The sequence below is a fragment of the Ictidomys tridecemlineatus genome, chromosome 2, assembly GCF_052094955.1.
Source record: "Ictidomys tridecemlineatus isolate mIctTri1 chromosome 2, mIctTri1.hap1, whole genome shotgun sequence".
NCBI lineage: Eukaryota > Metazoa > Chordata > Mammalia > Rodentia > Sciuridae > Ictidomys > Ictidomys tridecemlineatus.
The window spans coordinates 130,013,800-130,031,092 of record NC_135478.1 but is presented as its reverse complement, the minus strand read 5'-3'; the positions used below and the strand labels follow the sequence as shown (position 1 = coordinate 130,031,092).

The 17,293-nt window shown below is 43.3% G+C and overlaps 1 protein-coding gene across 8 annotated transcripts in view; it reads right to left on the bottom strand.

Moving 5' to 3' along the window:
* Positions 1-3,008: 3,008 nt before the first annotated feature.
* The window catches only part of Tns3 (tensin 3), a 266,681-nt gene continuing 252,396 nt past the window's right edge, over positions 3,009-17,293 (bottom strand). For all 8 annotated transcript variants that reach the window (XM_078039777.1, XM_078039776.1, XM_078039770.1 and 5 more), the window contains 4 exons: positions 8,992-9,160; positions 7,487-7,555; positions 7,365-7,391; positions 3,009-5,923 (listed from right to left, as the gene is read on the bottom strand). In XM_078039777.1, the coding sequence (XP_077895903.1) occupies positions 5,779-5,923; positions 7,365-7,391; positions 7,487-7,555; positions 8,992-9,160 (410 nt within the window). In that variant the 3' untranslated portion in view covers positions 3,009-5,778. The remainder of the gene's footprint in view (positions 5,924-7,364; positions 7,392-7,486; positions 7,556-8,991; positions 9,161-17,293) is intronic.

The following is a 17,293-nucleotide window of genomic DNA, read 5'->3' as shown; positions in this document are numbered from 1 at the left end:
ATGCCTGTAATCCCAGCAATTTAGGAGGTTGAGGCAGGAAGAGCACAAGTTCAAGATCAGCCTCAGCAACTTAGCAAGACCCTGTTTTGATATAAAACAAAAGAGCTGTAGATGTAGCTCAGTGGTAAGTGCCTCTGAGTTTAATCTCCAGTACAGAAAAAAAAAAAAAAAAGAAAAAGAAAAGCTTTTCTGCAGTTTGACAGGAGAAATCCATTGCCATTCAAGATGGTGTGCATCAATATGTGATCCATCACTTCTCTCTGGCTGCTTTCAAGATTTATTATTTGTATTCTGCTTTCAGAAAATCAATATATTTCTTGTCATGAATTTTTGTTTGTTTGTTATTGATCTTGTTTGGCGTTTACTTGGCTTCTTGAGTCTATAGATGTGTCTTTTGCCAAATTTAGAATATGTTTAGCTATTATTTCCTCAAATGCTTTTTAGCAGCTATCTTCTTCTTTTCTCCTCTGGCACTCCAAAAATATGAATGTTGGCTCTTTTGTTACCATCTTACAAGTCCCTGTGGCTATTCATTTTTTGAAAGTCATTTTTTTTCTGTTGTACAAATTGAGTGGATTCTATTGATTCAGTTCACTGATCCTATACTCTGTTACTGAACACATCCAATTAGATTTTAATTTCTATTATTATATTTATTAGTTCTGTAATTTCCATTCTGTTCTTCATAGCTTCTACATTTTCCCCCTGTGATTTTCTTTTTTTTTTATTTTCAAGAGAATTTGTATCTATTTGTTGACGCATTTTTATGATAGCTATTTTAAAGACCTTGCCAGTTAAATTCAGAATCAGATTTGTCTTGATGTTGGTATCAATTGTCTATAATTCATGCAGTACATTTCTTTTTTTTTTTTTTTTTTGATAATGGGTAATTTTCAATGGCATCCTGGACATTTTACCTATTTCATAAGGAGACACTCAGTCGTACTTGAATCTTTTAGTTTTAGAAAGCTGTTGTCCTAGTTATGTTTAAACTGCTTTGTATGATATGGTCCCAATGACAGTTCAATCATCGGAGCTTTTCAGAGCTGTGGATGTGCTCAGTTAATCTGGTATCCTTTGGGCTCCCAGCTGGGGCAGCCTGGGGGACAGAAAGGGTGTCAGTGGGGTAGGGGAGTTTCAGACACACAGCTTGGAAGAGGTTTCCGTGGCACAGAATTTGTTATGGGGAGTCTCCTGCCTGTCCTCTCCTGGTGGGGTCAAGTGCTTGCTGTGATAGGATCTCCCTCGGCTTCCCTCAGCTACCTTGGAGTCTGTGGAATGGAAATGGAGACTCAGATCTATGAGTGAGATCAGTTGTTCTGGTGGGATCCCATTTGCTGCCCTCTCCCCATTTTCAGTCAACTTGGTTGGTGACAGACTTTTGGTGACTATTGCCCCTGTTCATGTGTCACACTATAGCCTCTGGTTTCTCAGAAATTTTAATGTCATTTGTGTGATTCATCCATTTTTCTTGTTAGACCAATTTCTGTGTCATGAAATGTCCCTTTCTAGTACTTGCCCAGACCCCCCTGCTCTGGTTAATGTGATTCCCCCAAGGCCATTGGGCATCTCATCCTACCTCCTCAGAGGCCACACAAACCTCTAGGATGGGGCACAGAAGCCATGACCAAGGTGCAGATCCGACATTCCCTAGCAGGAGGATCCATAGTAAGCATTATGCAACAGAATGATGATGAGGCTTGGGTCCAGGTACCCATCACATAGCAGGTGGTCAGAGATGAACCCATCACTCCCCCTGCATGTGGCAGTGCCCTGTCCTGCTGAGGCCTCATAGCTGCTGGGTCCGACAGTCCCCTGTGTGGACTTAAGGGACTTGTGTGTGCCCTATGAGTCTGGCCTTTGTGATGAATATTGACTGTTTTTAGAAATCACATTCTGTAGATTGCCAAATCCATGCCCTACCCACCTCATGCCTTGCAAGGACGCTGCTCCAGATCTAGGCAGTTACTGCTTTAGGGACCCATCAGGAGCCTCCTGTTGGGCAAAATTTAACCTGCCACTGTTTTCTGTCCCTTCTGCTCTGAGTACAGGGACCATTTCAAGCCCACCTTCCTGATCCAAGTGCAGTGACAATGAAATGATCTCCTGTGTCTCATCACAGTGAAGAGTCAAATTCTTCTGAGCTAAAAATGAAGATAGGAAATATGGAGCTGGAGAGAGTGGCAGCCAATTGAAATCATTATCTGTCCATGACCAAACTGAGCCCAACACATCTGCTACTGGGCAGAGCTGAGTCCTGTCCCTTGACGCAGAGGGAAAGGGTAGCCAGAGAGGGCAGAGAGCTAGCAGGACTGATAATGATCCTCTCTCCCCAGAGAGGGAGGAGCCTCCATAGGACTGGAGAGGGGAGAACCCTGCAGGAAGTCTTGAGGTCTGGGCTGTATCTACCTCTTTCAACTTTCAGTATTCAGATACTAAGTAGGCACTGTCAGGGGACAGTGAAATTGTGTGTATTGCAGGAGTATGTCCACTCCAAGGCATACTCCTGCAACACACACAAGTGTGTGTGAGAAACTTATAGCAACAACAGCACATATCAGTAGCTATCATCAACACTGCATGTCGTAATTAATTTCTTTGATCTTGGAGCTGAGGATGTGGCTCAAGCGGTAGCGCACTCGCCTGGCATGCGTGCGGCCCGGGTTCGATCCTCAGCACCACATACAAAGAAAGATGTTGTGTTCGCCAATAACTAAAAAATAAACATTAAAAATTCTCTCTCTCTCTCTCTCTCTCTCTCCCCTCTCTCTCATTTAAAAAAATTTCTTTGAAAGTATTTGGGCAGTGATCTTAAAATATATTCTTGAAAATAAAACATAAGTGCACTTATAATTAAATCCATCAGTCCACAAAAACACAGGCACACACATGCCGAGATAGACCTCCCCCACATATATCATATATACACACACTCATGTACGTACGCATGCACACACATACACACAACATACACTGTGGGGCACACAAAATGCCTGTCTCACAAAGGCTTACCAAGTTCATAATTTTTATTATACTCTGAATAGAGATGATATTTAAAGAGCAGAGAAAATGACTATACAAAGGATTTATAGAACATTTTTACATACTGGATATATATTTTTTACAATATCAGAAAAGTAAAAATACGAGCTAACAGGTAAGGCGGATAGGAGACGTTACAAGGTCTTTGACACTGAGGATAAATGCAGTGTGACTTTTAACACGGTTATAGCTTAACACTGGAGGAATACAATACCATGTTTAATGAGTAGGTTAAAGATCCTGGTAATCCTAAGTATTGGGCATCACTATTGTGAACCCACCGCACTTACTCCCAAGACCGTATGCCTGTGCCCAACTGGAGCCCCAGGAACAAAATGACTGGAGAATACTCCTTGTCTAGTGTTTCTGGGTGCACGGTACAGCCTGTGAGAATGGGGACTCGTTTCATTGTTTAACACATATGAGGAAGAAAGAAACCTGTTGCACCATCTCATAGGAGACTGGAAACTGGCTTCGTGTGGTTCCTCCAAGGGAGCTCTTTGCTTGAAGCAAATTGCTTGATGCCCTTGAGCACATTTATCTTGAGTGAAAAGCACACCTGGTCAGTCAATTCAAAAAGAAAATTTGCAAGGTTTCTTAAATGTGCTCCAGAAGGACCTTCGCAAGAGGCCCCAGTATCTTTGTAATTCACCCACAAGTTATGCTTCTGAATAGTGCACAATGTCCTGCTCTGATTTCTGATCACCCTCTGTCCTTTTTGGTCACACCTGGGGATAAACTACCATAGGATACGGAACATCTTTAGGACAGCACAAACTTTAGCTCCCCAGATTCCTGCAGTGGATCCAAAGCTGAAACATTGGAACTCTCCACTGAAGACACTGGAGCCTCCAGATAACATTGGCACATCATCTCTAATAGCCACGTTAGTGTGCATCTGGAAAGGAGGTCTCTGAAGACCAAGGCAAACATTTGGCACAGAAAAGAGGCACTTGTGTGTGGTGCATTGATAGGAGCTAAAAGTGGAGGGGTCTACTTGTGTGTTTTCTCTCTCTCTCTCTCTCTCTATCTCTCTTTCTCTCTCTCTCTTTCTCACACACACACACACACACACACACACACACACACACACACACAATGATGCCCATCATGATTCAGGTGGTTCCAACTCTGCGTGTAGCTACATCATCCTCTACCCATTGCTTTAAAACAGAGAATCCACCATTCACATTTCCAAACCCCAGTTTAACAACTGTAGCCTGTGGTATCTGTGTGGACTACCAGCTAGGACTGAACTTCTAAAAGCAAAAGAACGGGAATTTCAGAATGTGACACAATGCAAACTACTGGAGTGTCCGAAGGACACACCGGATTCTGAGGAAGGCAGATGATGGAGGCTCTGTCTCCAAGTGGCCTAGCTCCATCTTTTGCTTTGGGGAAGTGCCAGGGTCATCGGCATTCTCCAAACCTCTGGTCGCTGACTGCCCTGCAATATACATCTAAGCATGGAATGTCACAACGGATTAGGTGGCTAAGAGGATGCAGCTAAGTGGCATCCAAAACAGCCTCTAGGCACTAGCATTCATGCTTTCCCTCCTTTCTGTCCCCATGTGCCATGGCACATGGGAATCCACCAAGAATCCAAAGGTGCTGCCAGGAGCAGTATCCTAAGAGTTGACAACAGTGAAGCCCAGGCCTGAAGGTGACCTCCTACCAAGCCCACTTAGGGAATGTTGAGATTGACCCCAATGTTTCCCACCCCCCACCCCACCCCCACCCTGGACTTTCCCCATCAAAAAGGAGCTCATCCTCCATCAGAAGACACATCCCCCAGGAAGCACAGGTGAAGGCCGCATGAGGCAGCACCACATGTGGGGGACTTCAGGGCATCACCCTAAGTCCACAGCTCACCTTCTGCTTCAGGGGCCAGGGGCCTGTGGTGGGTGTCTTACAGGAGGATGAGTCTCCTAAAAGTCACAGCTTGGCCGGCTGCAGCATTTGACACTGGTACAGTATAGCAATGGCAAACTGTTATATAAATAATTTGGCATAAGTAAAATATAAATTACATAGAAATGGCATTTTAGTTTCTGTTTTCTCATTTCTCCCTTCAGGGTCCTCCCCGGCCTGCTCGCCATATGTAAGCGAGAGTGTAGAGTCGTCACCACGATACGGGTGGGGTCTGACATCCCCCTGCTTCTCCACAATGCCAAAAGGTCCTTACCACCCTCATCCTCACAGCCCACACCTCCTCGCCTCCTTCACGTCCCCGCCGTGTTCCGGAAGGGTCTGACCTACGCGAACCTTCGTCAAACATTCATCCCCTCCTGGGTTTTGTCAACATCTCTGTGGTGGGAAGACCACGGTGAGGGAGACCACTGGCCTTGAGCATTCCTGGGCAGGGGTGCTTCTGCCGATGGCGGGGTGCTGTGATCACTCAGCTTCCTGCCAAGCGAGCTGGGTGTTTCTCATTCTCACAGATGCTGGTGTGCTGGGAACCTTCTGGACCCTCAGTAGGCATGCCCTGTGCCCAGTTCTTTCCACCCCAAAAGCACCCGGCTACAGAGATGTGTAGGACGAGAAGTTACTCTCAGGGGAGGCCAATGCGTAGTGACGTTGTTTGTTCTTGTTTGGTAAAGTTGGCAAGTCTCTTTCCCCTCCTGGGCCTAAAATGCCACGATTATCAGTTTGGTACAAATTGGGGGCCCCACCTGACCCCACTGCTGTCTTGAAGGTTGCGAGAGGCGTCCAGTGGGTCTGGGTTAAGAGAGACTCTCAGATCTTCTTTGGGGAGCCAATCATGACCTTTGACACAAAGTTGACGATGGCGCTGGCAGGTTGCTCAGGGTCGTGCTCGGCAAACAGGTGGCATACGTTGTCTGTGGCACTGCCCTGCTTCCGGGCCACAAAGCCAAAGACTCTGCAAAAGGAAAGTCCAAGTGAGAGCAGCCCTCTGGCCTCCTGCAGAGGACAAGCAAGCGGATAAGCCTCCACTTTCTCTGGCTACTAGTGGCAACATATGGAAAAGCTACCATATGTTTGGCACTGGCCAGGTGCCTGTCCACACACTTTCACCTGTGAAACTTATGGACCTGCAGGTAAAATGAAGGAGTTCTGCTCTAAAGGGAGGAGCTGGAGTTGACCAAAGGGGAGTGACAGCCCCTTGCCCCAAATCAAAGATGAGGCTCAACTTATTCCACAGTGACTTCCCCATTCAAGGCTGGAATCCTCCAGGCAAGGTCCAGGCAGATTCCTGAGCTTCAGTTGAACATGCAGGACTGGAGACTCCAAGAGGAGGAGCAGGGCCTCAGGGACTCCTGAGATGATGCCAGCTGCCCCCAGGCCTTTCCCTGACTTGGACTCCCCCACCCCCGCCCTGGCTCAGGTCAGAGGGGAAATATTCCAAGAACTCTTCTCAGGCTTCGAAAGCCCGCAAGCCCGGGTTGCAAACTATGCCCAGTTCGGGAAGCTGTTTAAAAAGAACACACATCTAATTATTTTTCTAAGAATTGAAGCCATTATCTTAATAGGCTTTTAGGAGTCCTAAACTTAACACAATAACAACCATTCTCCAAATCTAAATCTCTGGCAAAGATCTTTCTTGGAAAAATGAAGGACTTTTTTGTTTCCACTTAGCAGTTTCCATACCACAGAAGGGACTGGCCAAGGACACTCAAGTAACCCCAATGGAGTCGAAAATTCCAAGCAGATGAAAGCCCCATGCTAACCTGCCAGTCCCAGGGCAGAGTTTGCCCAGAATACACTCCCTCTAGGGGGTTGGAAAAGGCCCAAATCACTGATCAGCTCCCTAGACTAATGAGGAACCTGAAATAGGAATCTTAGGAAAGGAGGACCATGATCAGACAATTGTGGTCATTCAATTTAGACTACACAGAGGGAGCCAACCTGGGAGTTGCTGTTACATCTCTGAGTGGGAGGTTAGGATGTGGTCCCTCGGAGGTAATGCTGGGCTTGGAATAAGCCCCTGCCCAACAATAGGGAGATGAAGACTCCTCCCTTGCCTTTGGTATGCTGAGCATAAAGCTCTGCTTTCTAGCTCAGAGGACCTCAGCTCTACTCTGCAACACTCCTGCCCTCAAATGGCTGAAGAGCCTGAGCAATGCATATGGCTGCATATATCCCAGGACAGTCGGCCAGGGGCGCAGGGCAGTGAACAGCACCCAGCCTTTACTCCATAAGGACCACACTTTTCCTTTCTTCCTGTTTCTTTTCTTTTTAAAGCAAGTGATCCCATTGACATGACTGTGTTATTTTCTCATGAGGAATCCTCTTTGGAAAGTGGAACAGAATTCAACAACTACAAAAACAGAAAAGAATGGAAGAAAATGCTGGCAACTTACTTGGAAGAAGGGCCATCTTTGATCCACCTGATGAATTAAAGAGAAAAGAATTGCATTAACTTTTAAAATTAAATGGTGAAATGAAGTACACATCTTGCTTAATAAAAATGCAAATAGCTTACTTCCTGTCTTGTGGGTCCAAGGCACAGAAAATCACTGTGTTCACGGGGTAATGCCTCCGGAAGAAGAGCCTGTGGACATGAGGGAGAGAGAGAACCGATCCCATTACTGGGGTTTAGGGTGATGGGTGTTGTGCTGGGTAGACTTTCCCATTTGCCCATATGTGAACATCACAGAGAGGTAAACCTATTGATAGATTTATCATTTGGAAAGAGGAATGAAGTGTATGCACATTAGCAATCAACAGAGGATATTATATTGAGCAGAATGATTCTCAGAAGTAGCCAACAGCAGTACCATATAAGGTGAAACTGTCAGTTGATGGAAATGGGGATCTAATCAAGGATTCTTAAGGAACTAGAGGGGTGAGAGATAGACACAGGAAATCACCTTGGGTCTCACCAGCCTCTTCTGATTGTGGGCAGACCATAACTATCTCAAAGCATGGTCTCCTCATTGGTAAAGGGGGAAGGCATGGTGAGAGCAGTCCACATCCTCTCAAGATGGTGCCCAATGTGGTAAGAGATCTTAGAGCACTGGCTCATCTCTCAAGGGCTGAGTCCTGCAGGGTACTTGCCCAGTGCTATTTTTTTTTATTTGAGTGGCTCAATTCTGAGGTAGGTTCTTTGATATAGGAAGAAATTTTTCCATCTTCAATTTCCCAAGAAGTTTGGGCAGCTGAAGAAATCATCCAGCTTGAGTGACAGGTCCTGGAGCAGGCACTACAGGGGGTAGGGGCCTGCCAGGACAGCATCATAGGCAGAGGGCTTGAGCTGGTCTACACGGTGTCCTGTGGGTACATGTGTCTTTTGAAAGGGGTCCTGCCATCTCGTTGTGTTCTTAGTTGATAATCTACTCAGTCACCCAATGCTGATTTCTTAACTAACACCTTGTTAATAGTATCTGAAATATTGTTGATCCTGAGGTCAAAGGCTCCTTGGGTAAGAGATCTCAAGGAGGGTCAGTGGGAGGACCAGCTGTGACTACTCCCTGCTGGTCCTGGAGAAGTAAACATGTGCTCCTGTGTTAACTAGCAACAATAACAAACCTGGACCAGAGTCCTTTCAACTCCACCAAAGCAAACAATATGTATCAAGATCATACTCTCATCTGAAACCAGATGACCACCAGAATCAGGGGATTCTGATCATAGCCTCAGAGTATCTTTAAAGCAATGTAGTAAAAAAAATGTTGTATTTGCAAATGTTTCATAGATAATATTCATAGCACCAAATATCTTTCTTCTTTAATTTTACTAATTCCTAAGTATGCAACTTTTCAGGACAGGTGCTAATGATTTATGTGAGACTTATTTAATGACCTATTTAATGACAAGCAATAGCCTAGGGAGAGGTTGGATTACCAATAACCTCAAAAACACTCGGTTTTATCTGGATGACCATTCACACCAGAAAAGAGCAAGAGGGGAGGTGGGGGAGGTTACATCCCCAGCTGGGATCAGCAGCCCTATCCCTAGACATTCCCAGTCTCCCCCAGCAGTACTCACTTCCTCTGATTGTCCGTCAGGGTGATGCCCTGGGCAGACACTTTGAAGTGCACTACCGTGGATACTGGGGGTGGCTCCTGAACCAGGGTTATGCTCAGGGCCTTCTGGACTGCCTGATGGCCAGTGAGGGACTCCATCTCCACGGAGTTCAAGTACCACACGTTGCAGGCTGCAAGACACCAAAGGCACGCAGGTTAGCGGTGACTACAGGGTGATATATGATCTACTTACACACTGGTGGTTGCTGACATGTAGAGGTTGAATTTATGAACAACTTGCACATGTGATCTGTGCTGGGTCCATTTAAAAGCAAAGGTCCTTTACTCCAATTCTGAAGGAGTAGACAGCGAACCACCCAAAGACGCACTTGCCTCAGTGCCAACATGGAGAATGAACAAGTTACCAGAGCACAGCCCGGCTTTGCCACCCTCCATCAGAGGGAGGAATGCTCCATTCACCCTGTTGCAGATTTAAACTTGGTGTCTGGGGGGACCTTGAAGTACCTTCTTCTCTGGCCTCAGTGGGGATTTGGATAGCAGATTGGACATCAAAGCCCAGCACAGTCAGAGAAAAGGAAGCCCAGAGGTCCTCCAGGTAACACAGTAAGGGGACCGTGTATTATGGAATCCAAATAACTGTTCTGCCCCAGAGTGTTGAAAGGGTATTCAAAAGGGGCTGCTGAGAGAATGGATGATTTGCCATGAGCTTAGAGTACAGCTTCACCTGTGTCCCAACATTCTACACTGTGAGGGAAGGGCTTGGGGTCTTCTCTGTGGCCATCTCCCGTCAGGCGAAGAGAAATGACTAGATATAAATACGCCTTTGACAACTCTGGCACTCCCTGTTGGCTTGTATCCCTGTGGCTGGAGCAAAAGCTAACAAGGGACTTTGGAATGTGGATGAAATCAGAGCCAAAGGGGCAATGTTCAGGCTTTGTCTGAAGCTCTCTTACCTCAGGAAAAACCAGGGACTCCTGTGGCCAAAGATGATTGGCCTGTTAAGTTATCATCACCATGAAGAGGGGGGTGCTAAAGAATTGACATCTGCTTCCTCAGCTTTCTCTTGCTTTCCTTTCTGCATATGCCCAATTTCACTTCTGCCTTCCACCATGAGTTGAAATAGCACGAGGCACTCACCAGAGGTTCAGGAAATGCTGCCTCCATGATCTTAGACTTTCAGCCTCCAGAACAATGAGCAAAATTAAATCTCTTTCCTTTGTAAACTACCCATTCCTGAATATTTTCTATTATTACAATAGAAAACGGATAGAGATAGAGCAGAACTGCCCTGGCTCATCTTCCTCCTTGCTGTATGCTAGCTTCTGATTGGGGAATGGGGTGAGGAAGTTCCAGTTCAAAGGCCACCACAGAATTTCATTATACTGAAAAATAAAATGCTTCTCCCTGATCCAAACCAATGCATCGGCTGACACGAACAGTCAGCATTCAGTTGAGCTGCTGCCTCTTGGCCAGGTATTCAGTGAGCAGCTCTGCCCTCTTTCTGCCTTGGAATGAATGAGCAGGGGCCATGCCTGTTGGCAGGTGCACGGATACACAGGACCACAAGGGAGCCAGGGAGAGTGGCAGTCACTGAAGATGCCCTGGGAGTCAAAGCACAGGCCACATGTCAGCTGCTCACCTGTCCCTTCTCTCTAAGGCACCAGCCATCATTCATAGTTCATTTGTAAAGTTTCAGACACACAGAGAATTTGGAAACCTCTACTTCAGTGAGCACACACAGTTACCACAACAGGGAAGGAAAACAGGGACTGGGATTTACATCAACAAGCTAATCTGAAAAATGAAGCCCCTTCCTTTATCCAAGAGTGGTGAGAGTTTGAAGTGGGTCCAGAAAGAAGCCTCACAGACCCTTGAAAGGCCCTGTCTTGAGGAAGGCAGCAGATACCAGAGGACCACCCTCAACTCCAGGAAGCAAACTGTCTCAAAGACTGAGACAAGTGACTCTCATTGCTTTTAAACAAGACTAGGGCTGGGGGTGTAGCTCAGTGGTAGGGGGCTTGGACGACATGCGTGAAGCCCTATGTTTATTCCTAGCATCTCAAACAAAACAAACACAATAGGACTTCCTGAATTTATACTTAATATGGGGGTTTTGTCTGGGATATTAATTTTCTTCTATAAAAAGTTAACTTTGCTTTTACTCTTATGAAAAAGTAATCACCCCTGTAATTATTGAAATGGCACTGTCCCAATAGCAAAATTTTAAAAAGATGTTTCAATTGTTTTCACTCTTTTGAGCTCAACCTAACACCTAATGTTAATAGGAACCTGTACACAGCCCTAAGAGGAAGAGTCTATCCTTATCTCCAATTCACAGATAAGGAAATTGAGGAACAGAGACAGTAAGAAGCATGGGCAGTCTCCCAGGCCCTATGAGCAGGTCACTGTGATCGTGCTGTGACACAATCTTCATGGCAGACCCCAGTGTTTACTGAGAACCTGTTAGGTACCAGGCATTGGATAAGGACCTGCACTAAGAAATTTCATATAATACTCCTGAGGATTACTGGGCATTTACGCTGTCTGTGAGGCCCCTGGTGGTGCAGAATTCTAGGATCAGGCCCCAGGATAATCTTTGTCTTTATCATGATGACAGATGCTTTCTTTCTGGAGGCCATTGTCATGTCTGTACAGAGATGCTGAGAGGCAGGTAGAAATCGGTCATTCCCCCATCTGGCTGAGTTCAGCTCAAAGATATCCATGGCAAACAGTGCTCTTTTCCATGATTTCCACCCCATCCAGCTGGCCAGCACTGCCACTTGTTGTGATGGATTAAAAATCTATGTCTCTAAAAATTTCACATTTTGAATGCTAACTCTCAAGATGATTTGGGGAAGTAGGACCTTTGTGGGGGGCGGGGTGATTAGGTCATGAGGGTACAGCTCATGAAAGAGATCTCTGAGAGTTTTCTGGTTCTCTTTCCACCATCTGAGGCCACTTCGGTAAGCCAGGAAAAGCATTCACCAGCACCCACATGCTGGCCCTCTGATCCTGGATATCCACATTCTAGAACCATGAGAAACACATTTCCACTGTGTATAAGCCACCCAGTCTGTGGTACTTTGATAAAGCAGCCTGAGCTGACCAGTACACTCATCTTACAGTATCTAGGCAAGAAGACATTCTAGGGGAACTACAAGCCTTTGTGAAGTGCTGGTGCAGCCTGGACACAGGCTATATTTCACAGCTCATTTGTAAAATATGAGACATATAGAAAATTTGGAAACCTCTACTTCATACTGTAGATGACAATTTGACAATATTATCAGGAGAATCCACAAAGCGACAAGGAACCTAGAGGTCCTACTTCTGAAAAGATTCAGAAAGGAAATATCCATTACCCACATGAAACAATTAACCTACAGGGGAAAAGGTTTGTGCCACACATTCATTGCAGAGAGAGAAACTGTAAACAGATTACATACAAAAATAAGAGAAGGTTTAAATTAGTCCCCTCAATGAAATACTAAGCAACCAGCAAATGGTAATCATGAAAATTATATAGCAACTTGGAAAAACGGTTAGCAGGTAATTGGAAAAACAGAATAAAAACTATCTTTACTATGATTAGAAAAATAAAATGAAAAGCATATGTGCTATGAACAGAAGCTGGAAAGAAGCCTGGGAAATTGAAAACAGATTTTTAGGAGAGTGAATATTCTACCTTTAATTGTTATCATGCTGATCATGCAGCTATAAAAGAGAAAAGAAAGGGAGAAAGCAAGAGAAAGAATTTTAAATCTAACTATTATGGAAATTCCAGAGTTGGCACAACCAGAATTAAGTTCACATGGAACCATAGGCTACCACTACTGAGATCTGTGCTCTCCTGTAGGCACCACAGAGAGCTTTTGAGTAGGTGTGGTCCAACTGACTGGAGTCTAGTGGGAATGTGGCATTTGGGGAATATGGCTTCTGAAGGAAGGAAGGAGCCACGTAGTCACTCCTCAAAGCAGAGAAAGAAACATTGCCACTTTTCAATGTTCATTTAGGGAGGCAGTTCTACTAAGGACATGCCAGGGTGCCAATACCAGCTTCCCCAAAGCCCTGACTCTCTCCAGCAGAAAACAGATGGCTTGCAGGGTCAGAGCTGTGCTCCTCCTACCATGCTTACCCAGAACCATCCAAGTCCACTTGACAAGTACTCTTGGTGAGGGGGTAAAGATTTGGCATGACTGTGCCTCATTGTGTTTCAAGATACTTTAAATAGGAAAGTGTCCTTCAGACCCACAGCAGGGAGCTATGCAAATTGCTAGATTATTCTGGGAAAGCAACTTTATAACATGGAAAAACATCTCAGGTCCACAAATTATAACCCCATAGTATCATTTCTGGGAATTTCTCTTAAGGCAACAATCCAGAATTCAGAAAAGGAAAAAAAAAAAAGAAAGAAAGAATTAAAGTCTTCTTAGTGTTACTTATAATATTGAAAAATTAGTCTAAATGGACAACCATAAAGAGTTGAATTACATGATGGACCATTACATAGCCATTAAAATATGAGTCCAGCGCTATGTTTGTAAAAACCATGAGTAAGTTTATTATGCAAAGAGTTGGAAGGAATATAAAAGAATCGTACATGTGGCACAATCCCAAGTAGGAGGAGAGGTAATATGAACAAATTTGGTTAGCGTTAAGAATGGTCTCTGGTTGGGAGAATACTAACCACATCGATTTTCCCAGTGTTCAGCAGCTGTATGGGGTCATAGGTCTATGAGAAATTCACGTTAACCTTCATTTCTGTATATCCCTCTTTTTAACTTCAGAACACACAGAACACATAGGACTTTTACAAAGAAATTATACTTACACAATGCTAAGTTAAAAAACATAACCACGATATTTACAGGAAATCTATCAGAAGTCTGGTAAAAGCGCCTTTCTTTTCAGGATTATCCTAGATTCCTCTCCTCAACAAGAAACAATTAAGAGTTGAGGCTTAAAACACAATCAGACATTGTTTTGAGATTGGAACAAAGTCATGATGGCCTTGTATCAAATAAAAAGGGATTAAACTGAATGGGACTAAAAGTTTATTCCCATTATTGTGACTCTGCCAATATGTTTGAGTCTTGGTTTGCTCAATCAATGAAGAACGCGGACATGAGAGTCTTAAAGGACTTTTTAGGTCCAGAAGACAGGATCCTGAGTGAATTGAATGACAAATGAAATTCAGAAGCAAAACCCACTTGCAGTGATCAGAGATTGAAAAATAGTTCCACAATCTTTTCTTTTTTTCTTTCTTTCTTTTTTTTTTTACCAGGAATTGAACCCAGGGGTGCTTAACCACTGAACCACTTCCATAGATAGTCCTTTTTGAGACAAAGTCTTGCTGAATTGCTCAGAGCCTTGCTAAATTGCTGAGGCTGGCTTTGAACTTGTGATACTCCTGCCTCAACCTCTGAAGCCACAAGGATTATAGGCCTGAGACACCAACCACTGGCCTGGTTCCACAATATGGATACAATGGCTGTTTTGGACTTTTTCTAAACAACCACAGCTACTCCTCCAGGCAAAGATGGAACCTCCCAGAGGTTCAATGTGCAAGCTTGATTCTTTGTCACAGCAGCTGCATGGAAATTCAGAGCTATCCAAGTGCTAGAGAAATCAGAGATTTTTAAAGGGACTCAAAGCAGTCATTAATTTAAGCCTCATATATAATGCTTAATTCAGATTATTAGGTCAGAAAAAGAAAATTCCAAATGAAGTCTTATCTCTAAGAACACCCACCCTTTAAATAAAATAACAAGATCAAAGTTATTGGTATGTATTACATGTTATTTTTAAAAAATGAGAAAGTGCATTTAAAAAGGGCATGAGAGAAAGTTTTGATCTCTAAAAATAAGGGTTACTAGAGTAATTTATTATTATTAGTTAACTGACCCATCCAGATAACAAGGAACTCAAGGAGAAACCTGAAATGCTGTTCGTGATGAGAAAAATATTAAACAAAAAGAGCTGAATGCAGAGATAAAGGTGCTTTGGTGCTAACTATGTGGGACCAAAAGACCAGAGCTGTGTCCCTCAAGATACAGAGGAGGCTGGAGACAGAAGCAAAATGCCCAGGCTGACTCCACTTCTCAGGAGCTCAGGCCACTACTTTAGGTGCTCTGTCAGTGATATGGGATGAGAATGCCCCAGCCACCCAGGCCCTGTGAGGGAGGCACTTATCTAGCTGGGCCTGAGCAAATGCTCTGGGACTGTGGCCATGATCTTTCTTCGATATTTTCCTTGATGTATGAATTGCAGTAATTACATATTTTTAAATTTGTAAATACATTTTAAAAAGATGGATCTGAATGAACAAATCAATCAGAATGGATCTGATTCCATAGGCTTATCTTCTAGGTGAGGTGTGTGGGTGAACTGGGGAGGCCGTTAGCAAATTCCCATATCATGGTCACCAGAGATATGAGACTGTGCTCGCATTCTAACAGAAGCAGGTTATAAGCCTTGGAGGGCTCCAGGAATGACCTAAAACAAACTTGGGGGCTCTGAGCTCCTTTCCAGTGCCTTCCACAGCCTCCCAGCTGAGCCATGCTACAAGGGGTATCCACTTTCACAAAGGAGAGGATCAGGCTGGTGCCTAGGAAAGGATATTCCTCTTAGGACAGAAGAATAACTTCCAAGGCATTTCTCAACTTCTATTCATTTGTTCTTTGCAATCCCTGTGTGGGCACAGATTACTGTTACCATTTAACAGATGTAAACCTCGGTTCTACACAGCTAAGTGATTTATCAGAGACCAATACTTGAGCTCAGGAAATAGCACAGTTAACACTCTTCATTTTGGAAATTCAAGTTCTAGTACACTTACTAGCTCCTGTCACATTTGTTTAAGTCACAGATAAGTTATCCTTTAAGGAGACAGTATGAACTTACCTTTTAAGGACACTAAGAACATTCCACTTAAAACCAAAGTAATTTTACTTTGGCTGGGCAATATGCACAGTAATATAAAATTTTCTAGGAAAAAACTAGATAGAATAATACAGCATGTACAGAGAAAAGAACAAGAAAAATACCCACATATTTCTTCATTATGGAGTTATAATAGCTATAAATTATTACATAGGAATGTGTCACAAAATTGAAATATTTCTAGTCCAAACTTTCACCAAAATCACGGATTTCTTCTCCAACATTTCTGACAGTAAAAATGGAAGACAGTATGAAACACTTCCAATGGGGAACAAGCAGTTTTGAAGTGAGCAGGACCCAACGTCTTCTCTAGCTGTGTTCATCCTTCACTTCTGTGGAATTATGATTGCCAAATGTTGTCTGGTCTGTTCACAACCCTTTTAATCTAGAACCAATAGAACTGTACCTAACGCTGCAAAAGTGGCCTGTCCTGGTACTAATAAGCAATTACGACAAGGTGGCTGGATACTAGGATAATATACAACAGTTGATTCATTTCTGACACCAATGATAAGCAAGGAGAATGTAAAATTGAAAACCCAATGTCACTTATATGAACACCCTCAGAATTACTTTTATAGAAATTTAACAAACTATACATAAGATCTATATGAGAAAAACTACAAAACTCTGATGAAAGATATCAAAGAACTAAATGATGGAGATATAATGTAACTTTAAGCACAGGCATTCACAACACTGTCAAGATGCCAGTTCTTCCCAATTTTGTGTAGATACAATGCAATCCTAATCAAAATCCCAAGCAAGTTATTTTGTGATTAACAAACTGGTTCTAAAGATTGTATGGAAAGGCAAAAGATCCAGAATAACAAACACAATATTGATGGAAAGTTGGAGGACTGATACTACCTAACTTCAAGACTTGTAATGAAACTGTAGTAATCAAGATAGTAGGGTATTGTGGGAAAAAAGACAAAAATCAATGGAACAAAATATAAAGCCCAGAAATAGATCCATATAAAGATAATCAACTAATCTTTGACAAAGAGCAGAGACAACACAGTGGAAAAGATAGTCTTTTCAACAAATAATGTGAGAACAATTGAATATCCAATTCCAAACCCCACTCCCTCCAAAAAAACTATACCTAGATGTAGACTTTTTTATACTATTCACAAAAATTAACTCAAAATAGACCAGAGACCCAAATAAAAAATATGAAATTATAAAAGTCCTAGAAGATAACAGAAAAAAATCTAGATGAACTTGATTAACTTGGGTTTGATAATGACATTTTAGACATGACACTAAAAACAAAATTTTATTAAGATTAAAACTTTTTTGCTCTGCAGGAGATGCTATCTAAAGAATTAAAAATAAAAGCCACAGATTGAGAGAAA